The sequence below is a fragment of the Mastacembelus armatus genome, chromosome 7 (assembly GCF_900324485.2).
Source record: "Mastacembelus armatus chromosome 7, fMasArm1.2, whole genome shotgun sequence".
NCBI lineage: Eukaryota > Metazoa > Chordata > Actinopteri > Synbranchiformes > Mastacembelidae > Mastacembelus > Mastacembelus armatus.
The window spans coordinates 23716102-23741417 of record NC_046639.1 but is presented as its reverse complement, the minus strand read 5'-3'; the positions used below and the strand labels follow the sequence as shown (position 1 = coordinate 23741417).

The following is a 25316-nucleotide window of genomic DNA, read 5'->3' as shown; positions in this document are numbered from 1 at the left end:
TGAAACTGCGTCAAAGGTGGATATGATCAATTGTTTTATTCATTTAGTTTTGAGCAAGCAGCTCTTGCAAAATCATGGCCCCCTTGTTTTTTTCTGTCCCAATTGGGAAAAAATTGTGAGTGACTCCTTTATTGTTTTATGGTTTTCAATAATCTAACAACTTTTTTCTGAAGGGAATTGAACAAATATCTGCTGATAAATATTTATGTTGGTTTCAGAAGTGTCTTGACCTGTTAGGTGGCACAAACATTCCATGGCAGAAGGGAACGTTTAACACTGACAAACAAAACGTAGCTTTGGCTCGGTTTCAGTATTTCGACATGTCACAGTAGGATAATCACAGGTGTAAATAATAATGACGGGTGAATTCGACTTAGGTGCTCCAGTTTGAGGGTGCTGTTATTCTACATGTCTTTGCTAATGTTAATAACCTCATGAATTTTCTGCCATAATCAGGAAAAATTTCTGCTATGAAAAAAATGCAGATTGGGGGCCAATACAGTAAGTTCACCGGTAAAAAGGAAAAACACAGGCAGGTATTTTTAAATGAACTTTGCATTCTTTGTTCTGGCATGTGTATGCACTATCTGCTCCCGACAGGGGCATTATATGGGAAATTTTGAGTCATTCACCATTCATCACTGACAATATGTCTGTTTGGGGAAGCTTAATAGAACTATGAATGCTAGATTTAATAACATTATGTATTATACACAAGATAGGAAGTTTAGAATCTGTCTAAGGGCTGCATTTTCAACATGGACCCTGTGTGATAATTAACCAGATATGATGCTTTTTAAATAAAGCCTGGCCGACACTTGAATTAGCTTAGTGTTCTTAGTTTTCAGCACCACGGACAAGATGCAGATCAGCAGAGTATTTAGGGAAATGTAACTTTAAGGAGTATTACTTTACATTTGTAGTATGCTGTCGATATATTCTAGCAGAGCAGATGGTAGCAACTGATGGATTTTGGTCTTGGTCAGCAAAAATGATCTTGTATGACTTTTGAGCAAAGAAATCCCTGCTCAAGTATAATTTGCATGATTCCTTTCTGTAACACCACTTCATTTCCACATCCTCCACATTAAGACTATCACAGTGGGAATGGGTTTTAATACAGCCCTCTGAAGCCCTATTTACACAGGCCTGCTATTACGTGGGATATTCTCTGATTTGTGATGACTGGCGAGGCATTGTGATTTTAGTCCTTTGTGGGTCTGCAGTGTGTAGCAAATCCAGGACCCAATCTATACTGTTTTTTTTTTTTTTTAGAAGGAGGGGCTGTTATTATAGTCTATAATGTGAGCTTGGTCACATTTCACTTGTAGTGTGTTGTTTTTTGTTTCCTGAAATGAAAACAGAGGCAGTAATGACGTATAAAACCTGAAGTTGATCTTTTTAAATGTAACATGTGTCTCCATTATGATACAGGCAGCCCAAATACAGCTTTTGTCTAGGGTATGGAGTCTCTACCTTAGTGGACTCAGTTCCATTCACAGAGAAGTACAGCACATTCTTGAGCTGGTTACTCCATTAACCTGGTTTTGGGTGAGCACACGTAATAATAGGTGGGTCAGAATAACCTGAAAAATCCATCATTTGACCATGATCAGATAAACTCCTAAATTTCTCACATATTAAATTTGCTGTTGTGGCATAGAAACAGTGGTTGTCTTTGTATTTTCCCAGTGGTCTCACTATTCCCAGGATATTCTTATATTATCCTTTATTAGACAAATTCTGCCAGAAATCTCTTCACACTAGGGTCATGATAACTTCAAAAGCTTGACCTAAAAGGACTTAACCAGAATGTGCACCATGAGGAGCCTATCTGTACATGAACATTTTGATTCCTGTTGTTAATTTGAGGATTTGCCTCGTATTTGTCATCCTATTCAGACATCCCATTACGTATCCTCAAAGGTTCAAGATCCTTGTAATACTCTCTGTAATTCCCTTATAATCACTGTGGTGATGGATTTCCAGAGGGTCAAGCTACAGGTAGCATGAGTAATATATCTGTGTAAAGTGAGACTATATAACCTTTAAAGAGAAGATATGACACAATTTTCCACTTACAAATGAAAAGCTGAATTACAATTAGCAGTAAAACACATGATTCCTTGATTCAGTTGACATGGGGATTTTGCAGCTACAGCTATACTTGTTCTAATATACTAATATACCTGATCTTATCTTTCACTTCATATATATTAATTACAACACTTACACTCCAAGTACTCTGGCTTACTGTATGTGTTATATAAATATTTATCCATACTCTAAAATAAATGTCTTTCACTGTCATCGTTCCAGTTTGTTTAGGTGTGATCTAAAACATTCATGCCATTCAGCTGGACTTTTAATAATTAGTGTTATTCCAAATGTTAATGTTGATTTGAGTGAGGTTTTCTAAAAGAGAAACCAGAAAACTGCTCTCACAGTGGCAATTGCACAAGCCTTTTAGTTTGCCTACCTCCAGGTTCAGACAGGATGCGAGGTGAATTTAAGAGCCTGTAAAATTTTATAACACAAAGTCAGTGGAAAGATACAATTTGACACAAATTTCCCCAGGGTACTGAAGATTGACACAAATTTGTACTTGTCTCCAGGGATTTAGTGTATGTGGACTAAAAGAGAAAAGTGAAAAAAAAAAATATAGATACCAGAAGACACTAAAGCATTAGAGTTCATGGTGAGTTCTGATATTAGTCAGAGGTCATTGCTAGCTTTCTTATAGGTAAACTTTTTATAGTTGGTATCTTGGCTATTTGGGGCAAATAAACACTGAGTGAACATGTTGAAAGCAGCTGGCAAATTTGTGCAAATGACACAAGCTGAACATTCATATTTCCAACCGTCTGAATGCACCTGTTTGATAAAGTCTTTAAACCAAGTGACTTAGCAGAATCTTGGAGAGTGAAGGGAGAATCGGTGTGTGTCATTACGCTGCTGTTTATAGACAGAAGGAGCATATGTTTAGAAATAAACTTCACTTTGAGTGTTTGGAAATTAGATGCAGATAAAGGCCTCATGAAGTCATTTTCCACAGCATTTTAAAATTTAGTCTGGTGAGGTTTTATAATATCAATACTAAATTGTGTAAATATGTAAAAATGTGTGGATGATTTTAATATATGTAAATTACATACAGGTACATAGTTTTTCATTCATCAATTAACTAACAAAGTCCAGCAAAGTAACAAAACCTAAATCTAATCAGTATTTGCAGCTCTCCCCTTTGTCCTTAAACCAGCAGCAGTTCTCTCTGGTTTGACCTGCACAGTTTCTCCTGGTACTTTGCAGCACCTTGGAGAATCTGCTGCAGTTCTTCTGTAGATTCATGCTGTTCCAGTGTTTCTGTCTTTTCATGTGATCCCAGACTTGACTCCACATTGTTGAGATCAGGGCTCGGTGGGGGTCTGACCATCTGCTGCAGGACTCCTGCTTCTTCTTGCCTCTGAAAATAGTTCTTCATGAACTCTAGTGGGTTCTTTACGGACTTGTTGTCCTGCACAATGAACCTGGGATCAATCAGACACCTGATGGTGTCATGTGATAAGAACCTAGAACACCTAAAGTGCTTAAAGTGTCTGCACAATACTGTATATCGCTTTCTGGAACTGCTGTACAAGTGAAGGAACACTTATTCTACATGTGTGTTATAACCATATTACAGTAGACAGAGCAATTTTACACAGTGGCTTTAAAAATCCTGACTGGAAATGAAAGCACTCTACCCATTTTACAAAACTAGACTGTCAACATGGCAGTGCAAGGTTAAATGGCAGATCGGATACAAACATCTTCTTTTTGCCTCTACTTTCTTCACTCACTGTTTTCTCTGCGTATTGCTGTTTTCCTGTTCTCGTTGACATTCTGTCTTTCTTCCCATCCTATCCCCTACATGGTCTCCCTTCTTCTATCTCGCCTCCTCTCTTTCTGTCTGACAGCAGTAGGGCTCCTTTGGGAGGTAATTAGGAAAAACTCAACAGAGACACACACAGCAGCTGCTGAAAACAAGGCTTTCAGTACTTTCTACTCTCCCTCCTTGCATTGCAATAGCACAAAGCTGGGAGTCGGGGGAAGAGGGGGATGAGGGGTGGTAAGTAGGCACTACCAGGACATCTTTAGGGAGTGATATCAGGAAATAAATGCTGCTTTGGTAAACCCAAATTTTCTTTTGCTTTAGTGTCTGGTGCAAGTTTCAACCTGCTGGTGAAGAGGTCATATCTGGACTTATGTAGCAAACTGGCAGCAGAAGCAGCACTCAGAGTGAAGGTGACATAAAGCCAAGAATGAGGCTACTCACAGGAGACACATTTCAGTAATCTGGGACAATGACAAAGTTTCTTTTCTCCCTTGAAGGAATTTATTCACTTGGTTGATTCACAACACTGTGTGTTATTGGGTGTTTGCCCATTGCTCTGCAGGCTAGTAAACAAAACCCTAAGACAAAAAGTAAATGCACCTGATGGTTCTTTTCTTTTCAGTGAAGCTACTTTCCCTCTGGGGTGATTTCAGGTGTTCTACATCAAGCTGCATGGTCATTTTGTGACTATTCTTCACACTGTGGGTGACCTAGTTCAGTTCAGTCTTTTACTGTAGGAAAAATTGAGGCTTTTCATTTAACTATGTTTGAGAACACCACCTTTTAAAATGTTTTACAAATTCATATTCCACTGACCTATTATCAGTCTTTTATCAAATGACTTTTCCACCAATGTAACACTACACTGACCACATTATTAAAACTATAGTGTAATTAGCAATACAAGTAAAGCACAAATGCAGGCCTGGACTGTACTGTTTTCTTACCATGGAGCAACTGTGGATTAAATAACTTCCGTTTATGTCGGTCAGAGTTTTAAAAGACGGTTATCTCTGCCAGTGAAACAACATATTTAACAATATGACCGTTTTGAGGGAAAGATTTTACTTTGACAACTTAGATTTTCTCCAGCAGTCCAGGAATTTAAAGTGCAACTTCATCATCTGCCTTATTCACTGTAGGTACTGAAATATGAAGAGAGAGATAATAGTGTTCTAAACAAACTTGGAAGCTATGCATCATACTTAGCTTTCTAAGCCCATCAAAGACGTATGGTGCATTATTGCTAATGCTTTGCTGCAGCCTGCTGAAGATAGATGGATGTTAATACTGAAGCACAGTGAGGATGAATGAATAGCTTTTCTCCAGAGCAGAGGGAAGGGATGGATGATCAGGTTATGCCTAAGCATGAAGGAAAGAGCTGAGAATGGATGACTGACCTTCTCTACCTTACTGGACTTTAGGACAGACAGGACAAACATATTTGGATAACTTCCAAAAGACTGGCATCTATTGCTACTGGACACAATGTCAAGTGACAACTATTTTAAACCATGTCTTCTAACCTGGAGCCATGTGCATCTTTCATACTCCTCCTTTAAGAAGATGCTCTGTCCTGTGTTTGACTTCTGGTCATTACTGTGTTGCTCATAAATGACAGAATTTTAGCATGACCGACAAAATTGTAGACCTACAATGCGTAAAGTAAGCATTATATCAAATGTTGCATCAGGGAGAGCTAAGGAAATAAGAGGAGCAACAGGGAAAAAACTCTTTATTCAGATTTGGCTATAGACTTGGGATGCAAATTTTCAGGTAAATACTAATATTCACTTGCAATATTGTTATGTTTCATCCATTATTATTGATTTAGATTATGTGGATTTGTGTTGTTGCAATGTCTTTAATCTGATTCCTAAGACATTTGCCTCCCAAACCTAAATTATAAGCAGTAGATGGAAAAAAGGTTCCAGCATATGTGTACAGTGAGATACTGTAGAGTCAATATTCTTGGATAATTCAACCTGAGATGTGAATGATTAGCATATGACCTTTGTGAAAAGAAAGATACAAATAAACAAAAAATGCTTCTTATTTCTGTAAACAGATGCAATGGTATGCTTTGGAAAGTGGCCAGCAGTTATGTTATGCATAATTTGTAGCTAGTGTTGAAAATATGTATGGAAAAGCATCATTATTGTCCTGTAGGAAGTTCTGCATTCCCTTTCAGTAGGTGAAGATCAGACATCAGAGAGATGTTTCTGATGATGTTCATACATTTGCTTTGAAAGGCTTTTAGTGCTGAGGCAGGCTGGTGGGATAGCTCTTATACTGTAGGTTCTACAGGTTTCAGGCTGATAAGTGCTTAAGAAGTGTTTAAAAATAAGTACGAAGAGTGACTGAAGGAATCTTTAATGAGATGAGAGCTGCCTTTGGTCACTGTGTGATCAGGTTGACATCTCTCCAGTGACACAGACTTACTACAGCTGCCTCTAATAATCCACAACTTTCATTTAAGCTGAGGAAGCACATAGTGGCATGAAACAGTGGCTGTAAGTGTTGACACAGTGAGCCGTGGCAGTCGTCTCGTCGTCAATCCATAAAGCACCGTTGTTGTTCAATTTGTGCAGTACAGCACCTCTGGAGAGGATGGCAGTGCAATGTAGGTGAATTTAAAAGGCTCAGATTGTCACAGGCTCAGGGGATGGAGTAAGCGCTGAAGAAATAAATGACTTGTATGTATTTTAAAAGCCCCTTAAAGACCAAATCTAGGATAACAGTTTTTTATGTAGTTTATGATCTCTAAGGTGATTACATGGCCTCTGTGGTTCACAGCGACTAAATTACAATGTGTTTGGTGTGAGTACAGGTGCATGAGCCTGATACACCTCCGCCAGTAGTGATTTGTATAATATGTGCAGGGAGCCATTTCACTGGATCTGAACTATTGGGGAAAAGTGCCAAATCGTTAAGTTATTTAATAGTTCATTGAGTCTCTACAGTTGGCTGGTAATTAAACAACATTCGATCAGCGTGAGGAGGGAGAGGCAGTGGATGACATTAAGTAGATGAGATGGTCTTAACCCTTGCAAACTGCTAGGATCAACTGATTGGCAATTAATGTTCTCACCAGCTGCCACTGATGAAACCTGAAAAAATGACTTTGAAAGCCTAAACTGCCCAAACGGTGCAAACACTGGAGAGAGTATTTATAGTACAAGGATGGTACTTTTATTCATGTGTTTTTCCTCACTGTGCTAATTAAATATATTTACAGTATTGCTCTTTACTATTCATTTAAAAATGTATACATGTTTGAGAACAGTAAGTTCATTGCATAGTGTTATTATGATCAAATTATTTCAACTTAGCCTCTCACCTGTTGCTTCTTGAATACTTTTGTTTTTTGTAGCTGGAAAACTGCATCAACTGTCTTTTTGATAAGAAGTAACAGCTCAAAAACAGATTTTAAGACATTGGTTTACACTCGGTGTGTTTACATGGACACGAGAAATAAGGCTCTTTACACAAATCAGGCAGAGTCATTTTACCTCAATCTGGTACTTTTTTTTTTGCAAAATTTTCCTTTTTACCCGGCAGATTAATTTACGTCTGCGTACTCATGGTCAAGGTCAGTTAGAAAAAATCTCTCTATTTATTTATTTATTAATATTTTGTTAGTTGTTTTTTTTTTTTATTGCACATAAATACAGACATCTTAACATCATGCTGAAAAGGGGGGGTTGGCCTCTGGGTAAAAAATGTAGAAGCTTATTCAACATGATAATCAAATGAAAGCACAAAAGTTCCATTCATGCCCTTCAGAATGAGACATAGATGATGAAATTAAACTTAAAGGCAAAACATATTATGAAGGATTGCAACTGTATTTCAGTACAAATAGCATTTTAGGAGCAGAAAGAGGGGAATTATTATGAACATTGTTCACTGTGACATCTTTGACCATAATAATTTAAATAAAATGAAAATTTGACCCCAGCACATCATTGGTGGGACCAGAGAGAATCAGACAAGTCATCCATACTGTGCAAATGAAGTTGCGTCAGGCAGTAAAAATACTGACCGATACCATTTTACAAACCTCCCATGGTCAAGGCTTCTCTAATGATTGGCTGATTACCAAACTGAGCTCAGTACAGTACTTACGCTTGTTTAGGCAAAACAGTAGTTCTCATATTACAAAGAAATTCAAATGCATCAGAAACAGTGGTCTGACAGATATTAATTCCAAAGACAAAGAGCCATCTAACACAAACTAAGACCCAGTCTCACTGTTGATGATGCTGTACAACGCTGTAGGTTTGGTCCTCAGCCGGGCAGTTGCTGTATTGATCATAGACGGGGCACTCCCATGAAAACAGCTGAAAGGTCAAGCTGGCGAGACGCTGTCTGCAAAATATGAAAATCTCCAACTTATCTGTGATTATAATCACAGTGTGCCACCTCATCTGTTGCCTGCAGGCAATTAGCATCTGGATGGGAATATATCAGACAGTGCAAATTAATTTCATAATAATGTGATACATGGTGTAATAGTTTCACTCACACATGCAGTAGAATAACAGAAAATTCTGCCCTGTTTTTTTTTTTTTTTTATCCACTGCTGTCTTCCTTTTGAAGCTGTATATGGCATGAGCATCATTTATAAAGAAAATTCTCATTTGATTTACTGAATATACAGAATTTGCATCTTTACATTACTTTCCATTTACCCCTCTGCTTCACTTAATTCCCTCTATAGTCTTAAAATCCTTACACACACAATGCAATGTTTCAAAAATTGTTGCATCAAAGTGCGTAAGTTCACTTCACTTAATTCTATCATCCCCCAGTGGCTGTTTCTCTCATCAGGAACTAAACCAACAAGAAGGCTTTCAGCTGATAGAAAAGTGAAATTTCTCCTCCCTGCTCTCTCAAATACTAACACCATAAATTGTTTTGATCTCATTTAACCCCCTCATGTTGAAACTCTTTAGCTGTGGCAGCCAGACCTGTAGATTTTTGAGAGTCGATCCTTTTGAGGACAGCTCTCTGAGTAAGTTCAGGTTATACAGGATGTTCATAACTTTCCTGAACATTCATTTGAATTGATCAGTTTGTGGAAAGAAAACAGGTCGATCACTTACTGTAGATAGATGGCAGATCTGCTCTCCTAACCTCTCCGTTTAAATGACAGAGAGAAAATTAAATCAGAAGTATGAAAAATATGCAGTACAAAAACTCTAAAGTCCAATCCTAAAATGAGTTTAACTGTTCCTGTCACTTATGCCTCTTTGATCTCCTCCTGTCTGGCTGAAAGAGAGCTCAGCCAGAAGAAGTCATCTTCTATCAGCAGAAAGAAAACAAGTCACAGATGGCAGACAGTGAATCTAGCAGGAGCTTTCTCAGCCCCATTCTTCCCTGCTCCCTGTATTGTTAGTTGGACTCCTGACATGCTGGTCCAGTCATTCAGAGCCACTGGGCTGAGAGAAAGTAATCAAACCTCTGTGTGGATAAGAGAAGGGGGACATCGGGGCAGTGAGGAAAGCGGCTCAAGATAGATGGGAAAAGGCAGATCTGAGTTGTCCTAAAGTCAATCTGTGGTTGCTCAAAGAGAGAACAGAGAATGAAAAGGAGAGAGAGAGAGAAAATGAAAGGGAGGAGGGGCAGAAAGAGGGAGGACCAGTGTGCTCTGAGAGAGAAGAGGATATCATCTCAGGGCACCCTTTGCTCTCTTGCTGCTGCTGAACTCTTAATAAGCATTTGACATTCAGAGAGGAAAACAAAATCAATACCCAGAGGAGGTGACTTTACCTTGTTCCCAGGAGCTGTTTCCTGGTTTGTGTGAGCAGGTAGCAAGAACCCAATGCTAACACAGTACACCTACTATGACATGGGCAGGTCGTGTTCATGCCCACAAGGGGATACATGATCTGATGCGTCCATGATCTCCCACTAGCACCACCTACAGGACAGTCTTCCTACCTTTCAAAGAGTTACGGTGTTGGTCCTGTGTATGTTCCATTATTAAGTGTAATGAACCCTGTACCCTTCCAGATGTTTTAGCACTACATAGCCCACGCACATGTGAACATCAGGTATATTTCAGGAGTGTGTATAATGCATACTGAGACTTTGTGTCTGTGAAGTAAGAGGAAAAAACGTGGCATTCTTGTCAAGTGCAACCTTTTTCTTCCCTGTGCTCTTTTGGTATTTCGGGGAGTCGCCATGACTGTGACCGAACCCGACTGAGGCGGCACAACAGGTGCAGCAGCGGGTGTGTCAGGGATGATCAAGTAGTCATTGCAATTCTGAGTCAAGACGCAGCTCATCCTCAGTATACAAGGCAAAGAATCAAGATTAAAGATAAAATATTGAACTTTGTGTATGATAAGACATGTACACAGCAGACACAGTGAGAAGCTGTTTTTCATTTTAGTCTAAATGATTAATAGCATATCTGATACTGGCAGCTACAGTACAGACTGAAGATATTATCAGTCATCAAAATCCAAATTGGTCTGTGCCACTTTTCCTTTGCTGACTCTCACCAACACATGGAGAATTACTTCAAGTCCACTTCACATCAAGTCGTCCAGTTTTGGACATGTGAACATTCACCTGCATACCAGATCAGTTCTAGTCATTTGGAGTAAGGTCAAAATGTAGACATCTTAAGAAGACCACTTTTCAGTGTAAGTGGTCATTGCCTGGCATGTGGGTTATTAGATTCTCTTAGATGCCTTAAAACACTTCTATATCTCAATAGATGCTTTGAGTGTCAAGGTCAAAATTTTGAGAGTACTCTTGAATGCCAGTGCCTGTTCACACAACTACGCTAGAAGATGTGGTGTTTAGTCGTCTTCTGAGTGGGTGTTTAGAGTCAAGGTTCAGACATCTGGTCTGGCATTCATGTAGTAGCTCCTACTCTAGGTGGCTGATTGGTACATCACCCAATATAATTTAAGTCGCCCTGTGTAATCCTGTGTGTTACGTTTTATTTCACATGGACAGGTCAAATGTAAAGCGACATAGTCTGAAAACATGTCGTCATCCATAGCAACAATCACATCAGTCAAGGATGCACCTGTACGTGTCAGGGAGGGTTTGGATTAGATTGGTTAGAGTTCTGGTTTCTTTGGCCAACCACATCCGCAGGGTATTTTTCTGACATTTCAAAAAAGAATTGATTGCTTGATACATTTGTTGATCTATGCATTTCATTACCAACATGTGACCAACATTATTTCTCCAGACATATCAGCCACGTTCTCAGCCAAGAGCCAAGGCACCTTTAAACAAGAAGCTCTGCCAAACAGCAGGAGAAGACAGCTGCTGGGATGTGTTTGATGTCAGATACGATTACTAGCCACACAACACACACACACACACACACACACACACACACACACACACAGCCTTATTCTTGCTTTATTACATGGACATCATTGCGACTATATGTAGAATGGCTGCTACAAAACTAACAGCATTTTCATTGTCGTGCATACGATCATCTCTCGTTCAGCACATTTGTGTGTGTTTGTACATTTCTGTGTTTGTGAAAATACCAGATACAGAATACTGTGGCTCTGCAGTGCGAGTAGTGTGTGATAAAGCTATTCTATCAGCCAGCGAGTCGGCGGTTATTGCATCCGTTCCGCATCTGTGAGCTCTCTCCTTAAACTCAGCAAAGAAGCTCTTGGAGAAGCCCATTTGCAAGGAATTGAATCACTCTTTGGAACAAAGAGTAGCCTGGCCCCAACAAGGATAAAAAAGTCTAAAGTTATTTCACTTCAGTTGGGCGCTTGTGTTTATACTAACCGTATCATATACAGGTAGAGTTTGAGAAGCCGCCACAGACACAAAGAAGGAGCGAGCTCATGAATGTTTAATCAACATTTTCAACGTGCAGTCAAAACAAGCATTTATATTCCTTGAGTGGATATCCAGCGCGGATGTGTGGAGGCTGATCTATGTTTAGCCATGCAAATGTGGGGATTAAAACTTCAGGCTAGGCTGGAGAGCGGAGATGTGCTCGCTGCTAAATTAGTCATTCCCAGAGAAATGTATTTGCAGGCACGTGTGCACGAACACCCAGAAATGTGCTCTGAGACCCATTTTTTTTGTTGCTGGTTTCTGACAAAGTGTAATATAAAATCACTTCAACAAAGTGTTTGATGTTGAGAATAAAGTGTGAATCGACTGAGTTGCAACGTTTCGATGACAAGCCGCTCTGCATGGTGAGTGATGAGCCATGGTGACACACCGTATCTGACAAACATCGCCATCCCGGAGATATACTATAGCCCATCCACTTCAGCATCAATCAGCCCGAGGCACAAAAAGTGCCCCAAAAAAGTCCATATGGGTCTGTGTTTCCCTCAAAGGTGTGTCATTTGTTCCACACCCAGACACTCTCTAATTGGATTGTAAATCTTTGGTGACGATTAATCATACGACCTGCTTTAGAGGTGCTAATGAGGAGCTATTTTAGCTGGATGACGTCACTAGAGATCACCTCTGGCGACTACAGGCTTTGGGTTTTAACCTGTTTTGGAGACTTTCTTCCAGTTGCAAGAGAAATTAAATTGTCATCCTTATGCTTTCCTGGGGCTGCCTTTTGTTTCAAGTTTGTTGAAGCAATGGTAAAAGTCCTAGACTCCCTCTCTTGCTCTCTGGTTTTTCTCACCCTTTAGCATCTTACAGCTCCTCTAAGTGACAGACATTAAGTCAGTCTGTCACCCATAAATGTTTTGCCATTTGCAGACTTAGCAATGCATTACTGGAGGCTCTAAGCATGAATGTGTTTTTACAGCAGACATTTGACCATAAGCACTGTGTAATATTCTGGTGCTCCTTGTCCTTTTTAGCTCATTACGAGGGCTATAAAATATCTTTTTGGTCCCAAATGGCGTATTAGGTTCTAATCACCGATAAAACCCGTTTTATGAATGGACACTCTCTAGGTTAGGTTTAGGCACAGAGAAAGAGTCACAGAAAGTTCTTAGTTTTGGTTAGAGGTTAGGAGATCTACTTTATCATGGTTACACTTGGTTAATGTTAGGGACAGTCAGCTGGAAACAGCACATGTAGAGTGGTCTCTTGTTTTAAGCCCAGTGGTTGCTGTCTGATCAGTGGATGTCAAACTCCTGCCTGTGCTGACATTGGGTTCTGTAGTTATGTTGCACTAGTTCCTCCTTTGCTCCTGTTGGATAATAGTCATAATTGCTACACTCTGCTGGAAGGCTTTGTCCCTTGAATTTAAACAAGTGCCAATGTCATGTCAGTGTCATAGTTCCACATGTTCTTTCCTTTGTGGTATTTTGGAAATAATCTTGCCACTGAATATAATCCAGGAAGCAAATAAATTGGAAATTGCAAATGAGACTCTATAAATAGAATTTTTAGGAGACGAGGTTGATTATTATGTGCTCTGCTGGGTTGATTACAGTTTCATATCATAATTATTGGGTGTTCTCAGCTTCAGCCAATCAGTTAAACTTGGTGTCTCTTTGTCCTTTTGCACCATGAAGGAAAACTATTCCACATTATACCATATACATTATATCATGAAAAAGTGTTGAGCTCATGAGTTTGATTGAGATTTGTTTGTTGTTTAACTTTGAAGGAGTTAGCTCTCCATACACAGTGACCTTCAGCTTCACTATAATCTGCAAACTGAAAACGGGTTGAAGTGTAGCCTTGATGCTGATGCAACAATATTCAGCTCTCGATTTACAGATGATCACCTTAACAGTGTAGCTCGTTAGTGATATACTAGTCAGTGGTTTATTAGTTTTGACTGTAAGAAAGAAAATATGAGCAGAGGTTTGTCGGGGCACATAGATTATTCACAGTTTCAGGCAGACATGGGGCTCACAGTCATAGTATGTCGCTGGTGGTTAAAACTTTACTACTGCAACTACTTTACGACAACGTGCGTATGAAAGCACATCAACTTTGGCAGTCAGTTTGGAGGTTATGACAAATATTCAATATACTGTCATTTTCTACTCTGGCTAGGGCCTTGTGCCTTCAAAGTCTTCCTCCTCAAGCAGATACACAAAATAAATCTGGGTAGGTTGCATGCTAAAGCTGTACTTGCCAACCTGGAGATGTATGCACACTGTCACAACTTCAAACGATGACCTGGTATGACTCTCAACAAAAATTGAGGAAGTTCTGCTTAGGCCACAGGCTAAGTCACTGCTGTCTGATATCTGTCTTCATGTCCTGCATTGACTTCAAGGTGTGAATGACAGTCAGACAGTTACTGTTATGGGGTAAAAAGATTATATTGTCCTACCCCCAGAGTACAGAGGGGCTGAATGAGTGCACAGCTACAGTCTTGTTGATGAGATATTGGTTTCTCCTCTGAATGCCTTCTCTGAGAAGGATACCAGGGATTGATGAGAAAAACATCAACCCCTGGCCAAAGGATCTTAGTCCTATGGATTTACCAGCTGAGGCAGATTGGCAACACCTTGTCCTTATTTGTTCTGTGCTGGAATGCAGTCAAGCCTCTAAAGATACCCTGTCAACAACTGTAAACCGTACTAACAAGAAATGATTCTCTCCTGTAACAACATACAGCAGCAAGAGACAGACTTCCTTTTGTGTGTGTGTGCGTGTGTGCGTGTGTGTGTGTGTGTGTGTGTGTGTGTGTGTGTGTGTGTGTGTGTGTGTGAGACCTTAATTTGGACCACTAAGACTAATAATTCCTTCACCCATATAGAGATCCCTAATCACCTCAATCATGGCATTACAAATACCTTAAGGAAACACAACTTTAAGGAGAATATTTTGGGAGTCTTCTTAGCCCTGCCCTCACCTGTCTCAACTGTCAATCAAACGTGGCCTGATCCCTTCACTTCACAGCAGAGGACTAGGGAGCTAATCAATTCGACTCCGCTGTCTTGGCTGGATGGTGGTAGTGTGTTTGACAGGTGCAGGTCTGCAGCAGGGATTAATCTCACCACACTAAAGTATCTCCCTGGCAGCTGTTGGCGTGTGCCGTCCACCCCATTGATCAGGCCTGTCTGTGCAGGCAGGGCTGCATAATTCTATTTAATGGAAGATGAGCGAGGGGGGCTCCGGGCTTGTCACAGTCAGTGCGGACCAGTCCAACTGGCCTCATGCTAACGCGGCCTGGCAGGCCTCCCCGAGGACAGAGCCCGGCTTTAGGGAACACAGAGGAGGACTCATTCTGCCTATGCCTATTCATCAAACCAGAGAGGAGAACTGTATCTCCAGGTGATCCCAAAAACACCCAGACAGCGTGAGAGAAAAATGAGGACAAAAAAAGGAAGGAAGACAAGAGAATGAGATGCCTCTGATAAAAAGATAAGTTGTCAGATGCAAACCCACTAACTGGCTGCTTGGGGAAATTAAGATTTATTGTCTCATCGATGAAAGCAGCTGTGTGTGTATTAGAAACTATTGTTTGTTTGTTTGTGTCAGACACTGAAAGCATCTCACTAAAGCCAAAGAAACATCAGATGCCCATGTAAACAAGCAGGGCAGTGGCTCCAGAGGACCAGGGTTAAAAGTGTGAGTGAACTGATATTTCCTAATTAGCACTAAACATAAAGTAAAGCTGAGTTTAATGGGTCAGCCATTATCCCACAGTATGGGACAACAGAAATAATAATGATAATAAACTTTTGATCTGATGATGGCACAAGATGAAAAATTAACAAACATATTTACTGGAATTTATTTTTATTATTTATCTGGGGACCTTGAATATTAACATATAATATAAATATATAACAAAATTCACTGAAATGAGTCAGATAGTTCATGTCCAGATCTGTCACTCTGAACTACCCATGTTATCCTCATAGTGGAGATGGAAGAAAAGTTAATTGCCTCAGTCAGTATAATCAATCTTCCCAGAACCAGAAATGTCTGGACAAAAATTAATCCATCCAGTAGCTGTTGAGATATTTGAGTCGTGTGCTAAGTGGTGGTCCAACCGACCAACATTCATACAGTACATACTGGGGATCAGAGGCTTTTTCATGTGAGCTACTGCGGTTTGGGCAAATGTTAAACAGGATTCTCAACCAGCCTGCAAGAACCATTGTGAAGTGCATACTAAATAAACAGGGGCTATGCTCACAAAGCTTTAATCAATGCTATTATTAATGGTTGACTGCTCTAGATAAGAAAAGCCAGCTGAGAAGACATTTCACACTTTAATCATGTAGAATAATAGCTATTACAGCACTTACGACTCTGACTCTGCATGGAAATATGTCGCTGCTCGTTTTGGAGCATTTTATCCAGACAGACCACAGACTTATTTTTGTCACTTAATAAAGCAACAGCACTTTGGAGATCAAATGTTTTGTGTACTTCTTTTTAAACAGCACAATTTCCACTATCAATCAAATATATCCCTGGTGTGTCCAGGCCAAAATGTGATATATTGATATTTTTATTCCTCCTAAATTAGAATAACTTTCACGTTAAAGTTGCATAGGCTGAGTGTATATAGAAATTGCTTTGTGCTGCTCTGAGAAAGGACTGCAATTGCAAATTATCTTTTTGTGCTTTATCTGGAGACAACACTTTAACTGTAATCTAGTTTTCTAGTTTTTTTTTTTTGTTGTTTTGTTTTTTATTCAGCATAACATACTGCAGTTGCAATACATTTAGTTGGAAAAAATTATGATATAAGAAGTAGGCCAGAATTATTTGAGATCATTAGACAGAGAACAGTTTCATTTTCCTTGTGATACCATTGTTACTATCATAATTGAAACCATGATAAATAATGGTCATAACTATAATATTATGCCCACTTGTTTATTTTTATTAATGCTGTTTTGTATTGAGACACCACTTTCTAAATGAGCCTCTATCAAAAAGGATGTAATGATTGTTTGAGATCTCCAGATATCATTATAGTTAAATTGTTAATGTCAAATTAAGATTTATGTATTTCATTCAGGGGTCTTGCTTATCTTAAAAATGATAAATATGTCAGTCCTATCATTTTTCACTCTCAAAGAACAGCACCTTCATCCGTTACCACACATTACAAATGTCCCCATTAGAGTTCATCTAGTAATGTATCAAATTTAAAAAGGTAATTATTTATTGATCAAAATGTTAAGAAAAGCATTGCAGCTTTAAAATTTGTATATCAGATTTAACAAACGCATACAGACCACAGCATGAATTCATATTCAAATCTTTTATTTTGTGCAGTTTGCCCTGATCACTGCGGTCCGGCCAGACTCGCTCCAACAAACTCCTTATAGCACAAACCCATGTTGTTTTACATTTTATTAATAGCAACATCAGAGTACTAAATGTACAGAGGACGAATCCAATGAGAATCGCATTTACAGTGCTTGCAAATACAGAGCTTAGTAGTACAAGAGTAACCAAATCAAAGTCACCTGGAAATCGAAACGTTTACCAATAACTACAAAAGGAAGAGATGTGGTTCATAAGACACAAAATAAAAGTTATACAACATTTAGCCGTCACAGAGACAGACTGGAGTCCCTTTTGTGGAGGTGTGTCATGTGTGTATGTGTGTTTGTATATACTATAGTCATAGGTCTTATACAAAAGTTAACAGAGGTACTCATTGATATATTAAACACAAATATAAAAAGTTTAAGAGTCACAAAGTACAAACTCTTCATTTTTATGGCGACAACACAACTTGAGCCAGGTTCCTTCAGGGTAGGTATGAATTGTGATTACAAGTTCAGCTTCAACGGACAACCCACTGCATATCCCCATATGAAAAGCCCCCACCCCCAAACAGAAAGAAACAAAAAAAATGTCAACCCTTAAAAGTGAAATTGTATATATGTATTTATGGGAATATTAGACACCTCAGTCCACTTTGATCAACAAGGAACCATGGATCTATAGTTCCCCATTTTCCTAAATTTCCTTACGTCACTCATTACAGGCCAAGGTCGTCTATGCAAATTATGTGCCGCTATTGCAGATTTGGGTCACACAGATAATCTCCACCTAGCATAGGCATTAAGGGAGAATTGAAATGTTGCACGCAAAGTGTTGTTTCTTTTATTTTCAAGTCTTTAAGAATACTGATAAGCGCTGAGAGTGACAGCGCCTTAGCTCTTGTCGTTAAAAAAGTAAAAACGTGACCCGAGAGGAGAATCGGAGCCCTCCACTTTAGATACAGTTAAGCGCACAGTACGTGATTTTCTGAAACGGAGAAGCGGAATGATGAGCTACAGGTCTGTGACAGCTAAGAATGGATTCAGTAAGATACATATCAGCCTATAAAGATAAACTTTGCCCTTTCCTCTGAGTTTCACTTTTCATTGTCTTCTTGCTGCTGGGTGATCTTGGTGTGTTTTTTTTTTTTTTTTTTTAATTAAAATTACCACCACTTCACCATCAGTGCCAGCTGTGATACATGTTTTTAGGCTAATCAGGCACCCAAAGGCCATGATTAGACAGAGGTGACACATTGATTCCTTTCCCCTTGTGAGTGCTTCCGATGATACGGAGAAAACAAACCTTGGCCATAGACATTTACAACCAACATCTGATTCAAACAACACATATGTCAATAAGGTCCACTCTGTAAGTTTAACATGCAAACAGGAATCACAGCTCCTGCAAATGAGTGTGCAGTGAATTCTTCATTTTGACAGGAAAAGCCTTGCTGATTGATAGCTTGTTTGTGCTGAAGGGATCATAGGGTCCGTGGGTTGCTGAAGAGACAGAAACGAGAGCTGCAAAATATTCATTCGTTGTGAAAAAGGCATGTCAAGTCTTTGGTGTCTGTGTAACACTCTCCAAGCTCCCCTACCCCATTTCCCTGTGCCTTTTCCTGCACTGCTCTCAGATAACATTTCCTGAATCAAATCTGACCAGCGGAGCGGAATCATTTTCCTCCCTCTTAGCTATAATACACCACGCTCATCAACTATCCTGAAATATAAACTGAAAAGGCAAGAAAGCAGTAAGGCATTTCCTTACATATCAGTTAGATTTCAGACAGAGGTAAAAGGAAGAAGGCAGATGTATGCCAACGTCTCTAAATATTCACGCAGGTTTATAATATATGCCATACACTCAGATGGCAGTTTACTGGCTACGCTAAGCTAATGTTGCTGAATACAACGGTCCGGTGTTACATCCTTCTTTTATGAAGCTTTAAAAATAAGTACAGATTTGAAATTGGTTTTACTACTTATTGATATAGTTTCTTTTTGGAATTATAACACTAGTCACCAAATTAATTGCTGAGGCCTCAGAACAGGGCAACATGACTGACACAAGTCTGACGAGGAAAGAACAGAAGCAGAGAAAATGAAGGTGAACAGTAAAATTATTACACAAATTACTTTTTGTAAACATCAGTTTACACACTTGAGGAGTTAAGTTTGTCATAACATGCTTTCTTTAAGTGTGTGTGTATGTGGGCTTGTGTTTTAGCCCGTCAGACTCTACTGTAGCCACATGGACTGAACTGAGGCTCTACTCAGGTATAGTGGTGCTTTGTGCCAAATGTCAGCACCAGAGTATTTGACACGTCAGTAGCCTACTGTCGTTCTTCAAACCAGTCTTTAAATTCAACTGGAAAAGTTGAAATTAAGCAAAATAGTCTGTTGAAAATGAAAAAAGGGAATGACTTACCGTCAATGTGGCATTTTTAACCAGATCAATTTAGCAGTTGCATCATAAAGGTATGTGCAGAGAGTACGTCACAAAGCATCTTCCTTTCATACTTCCTTTTTAGATGTCTTTCCCTGATTATTACATATGCTCATAAATGTTACTATCAGTCATTACAGTAAAGTATGAGAAACATCGTACATTTCTGGGGCAGTTGTAGTGACATGTATTTACAAATTCAACATGGGAAATGTGACAAATGAATGCAACCCAGCCTAGATCAAGTTTAGTTGGTTTCTTGGCAGCTACTGTTGGTTTTACAATGTTTTCTTCTTCATCTGATGATACATTGAATATTAGGATTCATGTAGAAATGATGGTTAAAACAACAAGTCATTGGTTTCCCAGCCGACCATGTATACAACAGAGCCCAAGGTATGATCACGACACCTCGCTGAACCACTTAGCACTGTTTCTTTCAGACACCTCATCTGGAAATCACTCTCCAGTCTGAACTATTGCAGCGTCTACTGAAGTATTATACTGGTTAGCTAAAGATATAATACAAGTACTGCTTGAAAGTGCAGGTAGGAAGCTTGGCACAAGGTTAGTTTTGTGTTTTGAAAGAAATACTGTAGTTACACATGTAAACAAAGACACTATCCCCGACCTAGCTGAAACCCTCCCAAAAACAGGAGAGGTCTTGTAAAATAGAACACACCAGTACACAAATAGAAGCAAATATATAGAAAATACATTTACACATGTATAATATACAGTAAGTTTTCGCAACCCTCCGAATACTAAGATAACACTCTTCATTCAAAAAATATATGTTATGTCAAAGAAGCAACTCCGCAGCCTGACACGTACGTGAGGCTGAACTGTTATGGGTCATTCATGAGCATTGTTTTCATGTGGTGATTGGGCAAAAGCTTGGGTTTTGCACCACAGTGTTTATCCCAGCCCATCTTGGCACCTCCTCAGTGGCTCACATTTACAGATGCTGATCTCACTGAGGCAACCTGCTTTCTTGAATCATTTGGGAGAAGAGAGTACAAGCCTAAAAACTGCCTAAGTGAACTACTGGAGATCCACTGTCGACGCACAGTAACACCCACCTTGTAAATCTGTACATATTGCTGTCTGCAATCAAAAAATCAAGTTACAGAATTGTATTTGTGCTTTGTCAAACCCACAGCACAATTCATTGGCAGCTTCCTCCTAAGATAATCTGTCCTTCAGAGCTTGAGGTTGATAATAAAATTACTGGTGCTAGAAAGCTTTCAGACGAGTTTTACTGTCCTCCCTTATCACAGATCTGTCTCACCTTAAGAGATAATTAAAACTAATTTGGTAGCAGCTTTACAAACCCCTTACTTTAAATAACAAAATGAAACTCTTTTTTTTTACTCATAGGTTTGTTTCCTGTCTTCATTCTGCTTCCTTTGGCACAAATGAAAACAATCTCTTTGTGTACAACCCCCAACATCCTGGCTGTGATAGCTGAAATTCTGATATGCTAGAATTAATGTCCTCAAGTGCTGGGTGGATCTCTCTCTGGGGAGAGCTAACTAACCCTTATTACCACATATTAAGTAAGGGAATTCATTCCTACTTACACCCTGCATTTAAAACACATGATGCAGATCATTTCGATCCTTAGGGATGCCTGTTTGCAGCACCTCTGTAACAGCTTCTTCGTCAATATGAAAAAACGAAAGATAATTTTATGCTCCATCTTCAACAAATTGGTTCATGTTCTTGACTATAATTTAGACTTTTAGGTTTCAATTTTATTTGTCAAAAGTGAACTGATCTGGGACTTGGGTGTGGATATTAATTTACTGTCTGTACTGTAGAGGGATTAATTTTTCAATCTCTTTCCCATTTATGCAACTTATCACATGGATTATTTGAATGTGAAGCTTAAATTGATTCAGTTCCATTTTTTAGTGTTGCAACTCAGATATGCATCACAGCCAATCAACACATATTATCTCAAACAGCTGCTGAGACTGAGACCAACATAAAGTGTGCAAAAGAGCTAGATAGACCTGAGGCAGTATAAATGTCCTGTCCAGCTCCATGCAGTCTGTTGTGGCTTCAGTTTGGATATGAATTTGGATCGGTTTGCACCGGCAGGTATATTCAGATGGTTTTCTCTGTTAGAATCTCAGCTTGAGTGGGAATTTAATTAACAGTGGTGAATCCCAAGTGCTTCTGACCTGTTAGGACTATGACAGACTCATCTGTGTAAAAAAATAGACATAACTATTCTGCTTTTAAAATGGGACTGGTAGAAATGATGTTTTAAAATCAACTTTTCACTAAAGTGTATAGTTTCTTCTCTCTTCTTCTCTCTTCTCCAACTAATAGAATAATGTTTTGTATAAATATCTTTTAGATTCTATTGCAACACATTTCTTTAAACTATTTCAAAACATTTTCAAATACATGTGTAGCATTTTTTTTTTTTTTTTTTTTTTTTTACTTTTCACATTTAAAAAAAAATAAAATAAAGCAGTTGGAATCAATACAGGGTTGATATAGCACTCTTTGTTTAGTCCATCAGTTGTAGCTGAAACTTCCATCTATTCAGGTTGTGGCACATAGTGGCATTATTGGCACATTGTTCATAAATACAGTTCATTTTCCGACCACAGCAGCTCCTTGGGTTCCTGTCTCAAATGTCAAATGTTTTCCTTGAGACATCTGTAACATCCACAGTCTTGTCCCACATGTCCTGTATATATACCTATATATAATCTATATCTAAATGACTGCACGTTCCTGGAAATATGGATTGGCAGCATTGTGGCTGCTCTGCTTGTCATCGCTAGAAAAATAAATATCTTCACCAATGTCCATAGAGTGATCACACTATTTTACAAAAGAAGCTGTTTTATGTGTTTCTTGTTTCCAGCTGGATCCTGCGGAGATGCAGAGAATAAAATCACAATTACCCCTAATTGTGAGCCCAGCATGAAACAAAACAATCAGTGTAAAAGAGATGGGATTTTTAAAGCTAGCATACTGTCCACTGACTTTAGGGAGAATTGGTATCCAGCTCTGGCCTGAAAAACATGCAACTCAATTCGTTTCTCAAATCAAATGAAAGGACAATGTTGTACTTCTTAAGGCCAGCTGTAACATTCACTTGAGTCCAAGAAATACATTAGGTTTGTAGAGATAATAAGGGATCATATGTCTTTTAAGAGTGTAGCATTGTAGCATGCTGTGGAGAGCTGAGCTAGCTGAGACTAATTTGTGTCCAGACAATGGCAAGGCGCTGTCCTCTCAGTGCGCTACCTGCAGGCAATCTATTCCTTTTAAAATCTGGGTCAATAGCAGACTTACACCTCCCCCCGGGCTTCCAGCAACACTGTGGGGCCAGAGCATGTGTTTAACTTTCACACTTTGAATTTCAAATGCAGGTCATTCTGGCATATATAAGCCACGCATGAAGACGTGCCACGAGTCAAGTAAAAGAGCTTCTTGACTCCTGGAAATGTTCAAAACAATATGGTCTTAGTGTATGAATAAGAGCAGTAAAATAAATATTATGAGCTGGATTTCACAGCCCTTTTCTTCATTGCACAGAATCTAGAAAGGAGCGTAATCATGTCACAACTAACAAACATATGCCAAGTTCCTTTCTATTCCCAAAGTGGGGCAGCATCTCCACAGAGATCGAGGTGGCTAAGGCTCAGATAATAATTTGCAAGGGGACAAATTGGCACTGTACCCACCAGAGTGTGAATTCAGGAAGTCTTTTCCACCCACAGGAAGTGAAGAAGGCCTTCAGCTCGTCAACAAGAGATCTCAAACCATTTCTCTGACACAAAGGCCACAGGAATCAGTTGCCTTTCAGTGGGGGAGGGCCTGTAGGATGCAAGTTAAAACATTTGAAGTAGTATGTTACATATGACTAATATTATATTAACATTTTTACACAAACACAGAAGTAATCACATTTGGATACCCCTACTTCCTGTGGGAGGTAAAAATCCTAGTTTACTTATTGTTAGCAATGTTTTGACTAAGGATGAAAAATACCACAAGCAAAATGTGGCCCTCCTTCCATGGCTCTTAACAAATACATGCAGACACTGTGGGCTTCTTATTCCAGATGAATTATCCTGCTCTCACTGCCAGCGTAATGACTGGTACATATCTGGCTTTGAATGCTGTGAGAAAGATCAATTAGAATATTGCACTGTAAAGACTTCGCATCTTATAACCTCACATCTATGATGTGACTCATTTCAGAAGAACCAAAATTACTGGTAGATTTCGATTTGTGTGTGCAGCTTGAGCATTCAGAGGGAGAGTCTTCAGCCAGCACTCCAGGTGTCGGGCAGATGGACGAGGAATGAGGCGATGGACAGCAACATTAAAGACAACTAATTTATGTGTGGATTTGCTCACACAACCCACTAACTGAAGCGGACTGTAGTTCAGAGCAACAACACAAGCAAAGGAGTATGAGGATAGATGATCCGTGTGCATTTTTAATGCTCCATGATTTCATCCACAAGTAATCAGAGCAGACAGGTATATTTATTTGTTAACCCAATTTAAATTGATATGATGTTACTGGCCCTGTGTTGGACTGGGGACCTGTCCAGGGTGTACCCCTGCCTTTCACCCAAAGAGAGCTGGGATAGGCTCCAGCAGATCCCCGTGACCCGAAAGAGGAATAAGTGTGAATAGATGATGGATGGATGATGCTAATGTTCATCATTGGCTTCCATAATATTTCGGCCAACAGACTGTAATAACAGTAATGGTAATGACTGTAGTGGACACAGATATTATGAAATTATTTAATTAGTGTTCATTTTCAGTGCTGTATAACTGAAAGTATATTTCAGTTTGTGTCCATCTTTCGTTCAACGAACAGTCCTGTGCTAGTGTACCTGTTTCCATTGTAAGCAGTCTTGTAGACAGGCGTCTGCTGGATCATCTCATCAGTGTAGATGGGCACGGCAGTCCGAACGCACTCATGTGAGCACTGCAGACTGTCATTGTAGGCAGTGAATATGTCCACCTTGCTGGGAACCCGGGCTGGGGTGAAGTCTGTCAGGTTTTGACAGCTTTCTTCCTGCTGGTGGATCTTGCGCTGATGGCTATTGTGGCGACCATTTCCCGACTGTGCACAGCTACAAAAACACGCACCAAAGACAAGAAACAAACATAAAATCATACCTTGTACCTCTGGCCATCTACAAGATATTTGGACCAAGAGTAAGATTCTACAGTTAATGTCTTAATGTTTAAAAAGTAAAGGAATCTTTCCTACCAGTTTTTAAGGACAAGTGTTGTGATCAAGGCTGCGATAACCATAATGAGTGACACAGTGATTGTGATTATCTGGTGAACTGCCAAACCTGGAAAAAAAAAAAGACAGAAATAAGCAGAAAGGGAGAGAGTTACGATCCTTTTATGGAGGAAATGGGTTGACTCCTGATGTTTACAGCAGGAAGCCACACACTTCACTTGTCTTTTTACTGTACAAACCCAGTGCACTCCCCAAAGTATCAAGGGCACTTAAAAAGTAGATGATGACAGCCCAGAGCAATACAGCTCTTCAGTAAGTATTAATGGCATTGTCATCCAGTGCTATTCATAATTAATAGAGTGATATCAGTTATTCCATTATTGTACAGTGAACTGTAATGGATAGCTAAGTTCATGTCCAGGTTTTGTCTAGGTACTCATATTATTAAAATGATAAACTTAAATTCATAATCACTATATTTATTATTTTGTAATGTATTAATACTAAGTCATAACTATTTTATAATGGCTTTTAAAGTCATTACTCATCTCAAAGCAACTCTGAGTTTTCCCT

At 39.3% G+C, this 25316-nt stretch overlaps 1 protein-coding gene across 1 annotated transcript in view; it reads right to left on the bottom strand.

Annotated features, from left to right (window-relative positions):
* Positions 1-23271: 23271 nt before the first annotated feature.
* The window catches only part of ajap1 (adherens junctions associated protein 1), a 30056-nt gene continuing 28011 nt past the window's right edge, over positions 23272-25316 (bottom strand). The window contains exons 3-5 of the mRNA XM_026333400.1: positions 24765-24852; positions 24382-24624; positions 23272-23344 (exon numbers count right to left, since the gene is read on the bottom strand). Of these exons, the coding sequence (XP_026189185.1) occupies positions 23272-23344; positions 24382-24624; positions 24765-24852 (404 nt within the window). The remainder of the gene's footprint in view (positions 23345-24381; positions 24625-24764; positions 24853-25316) is intronic.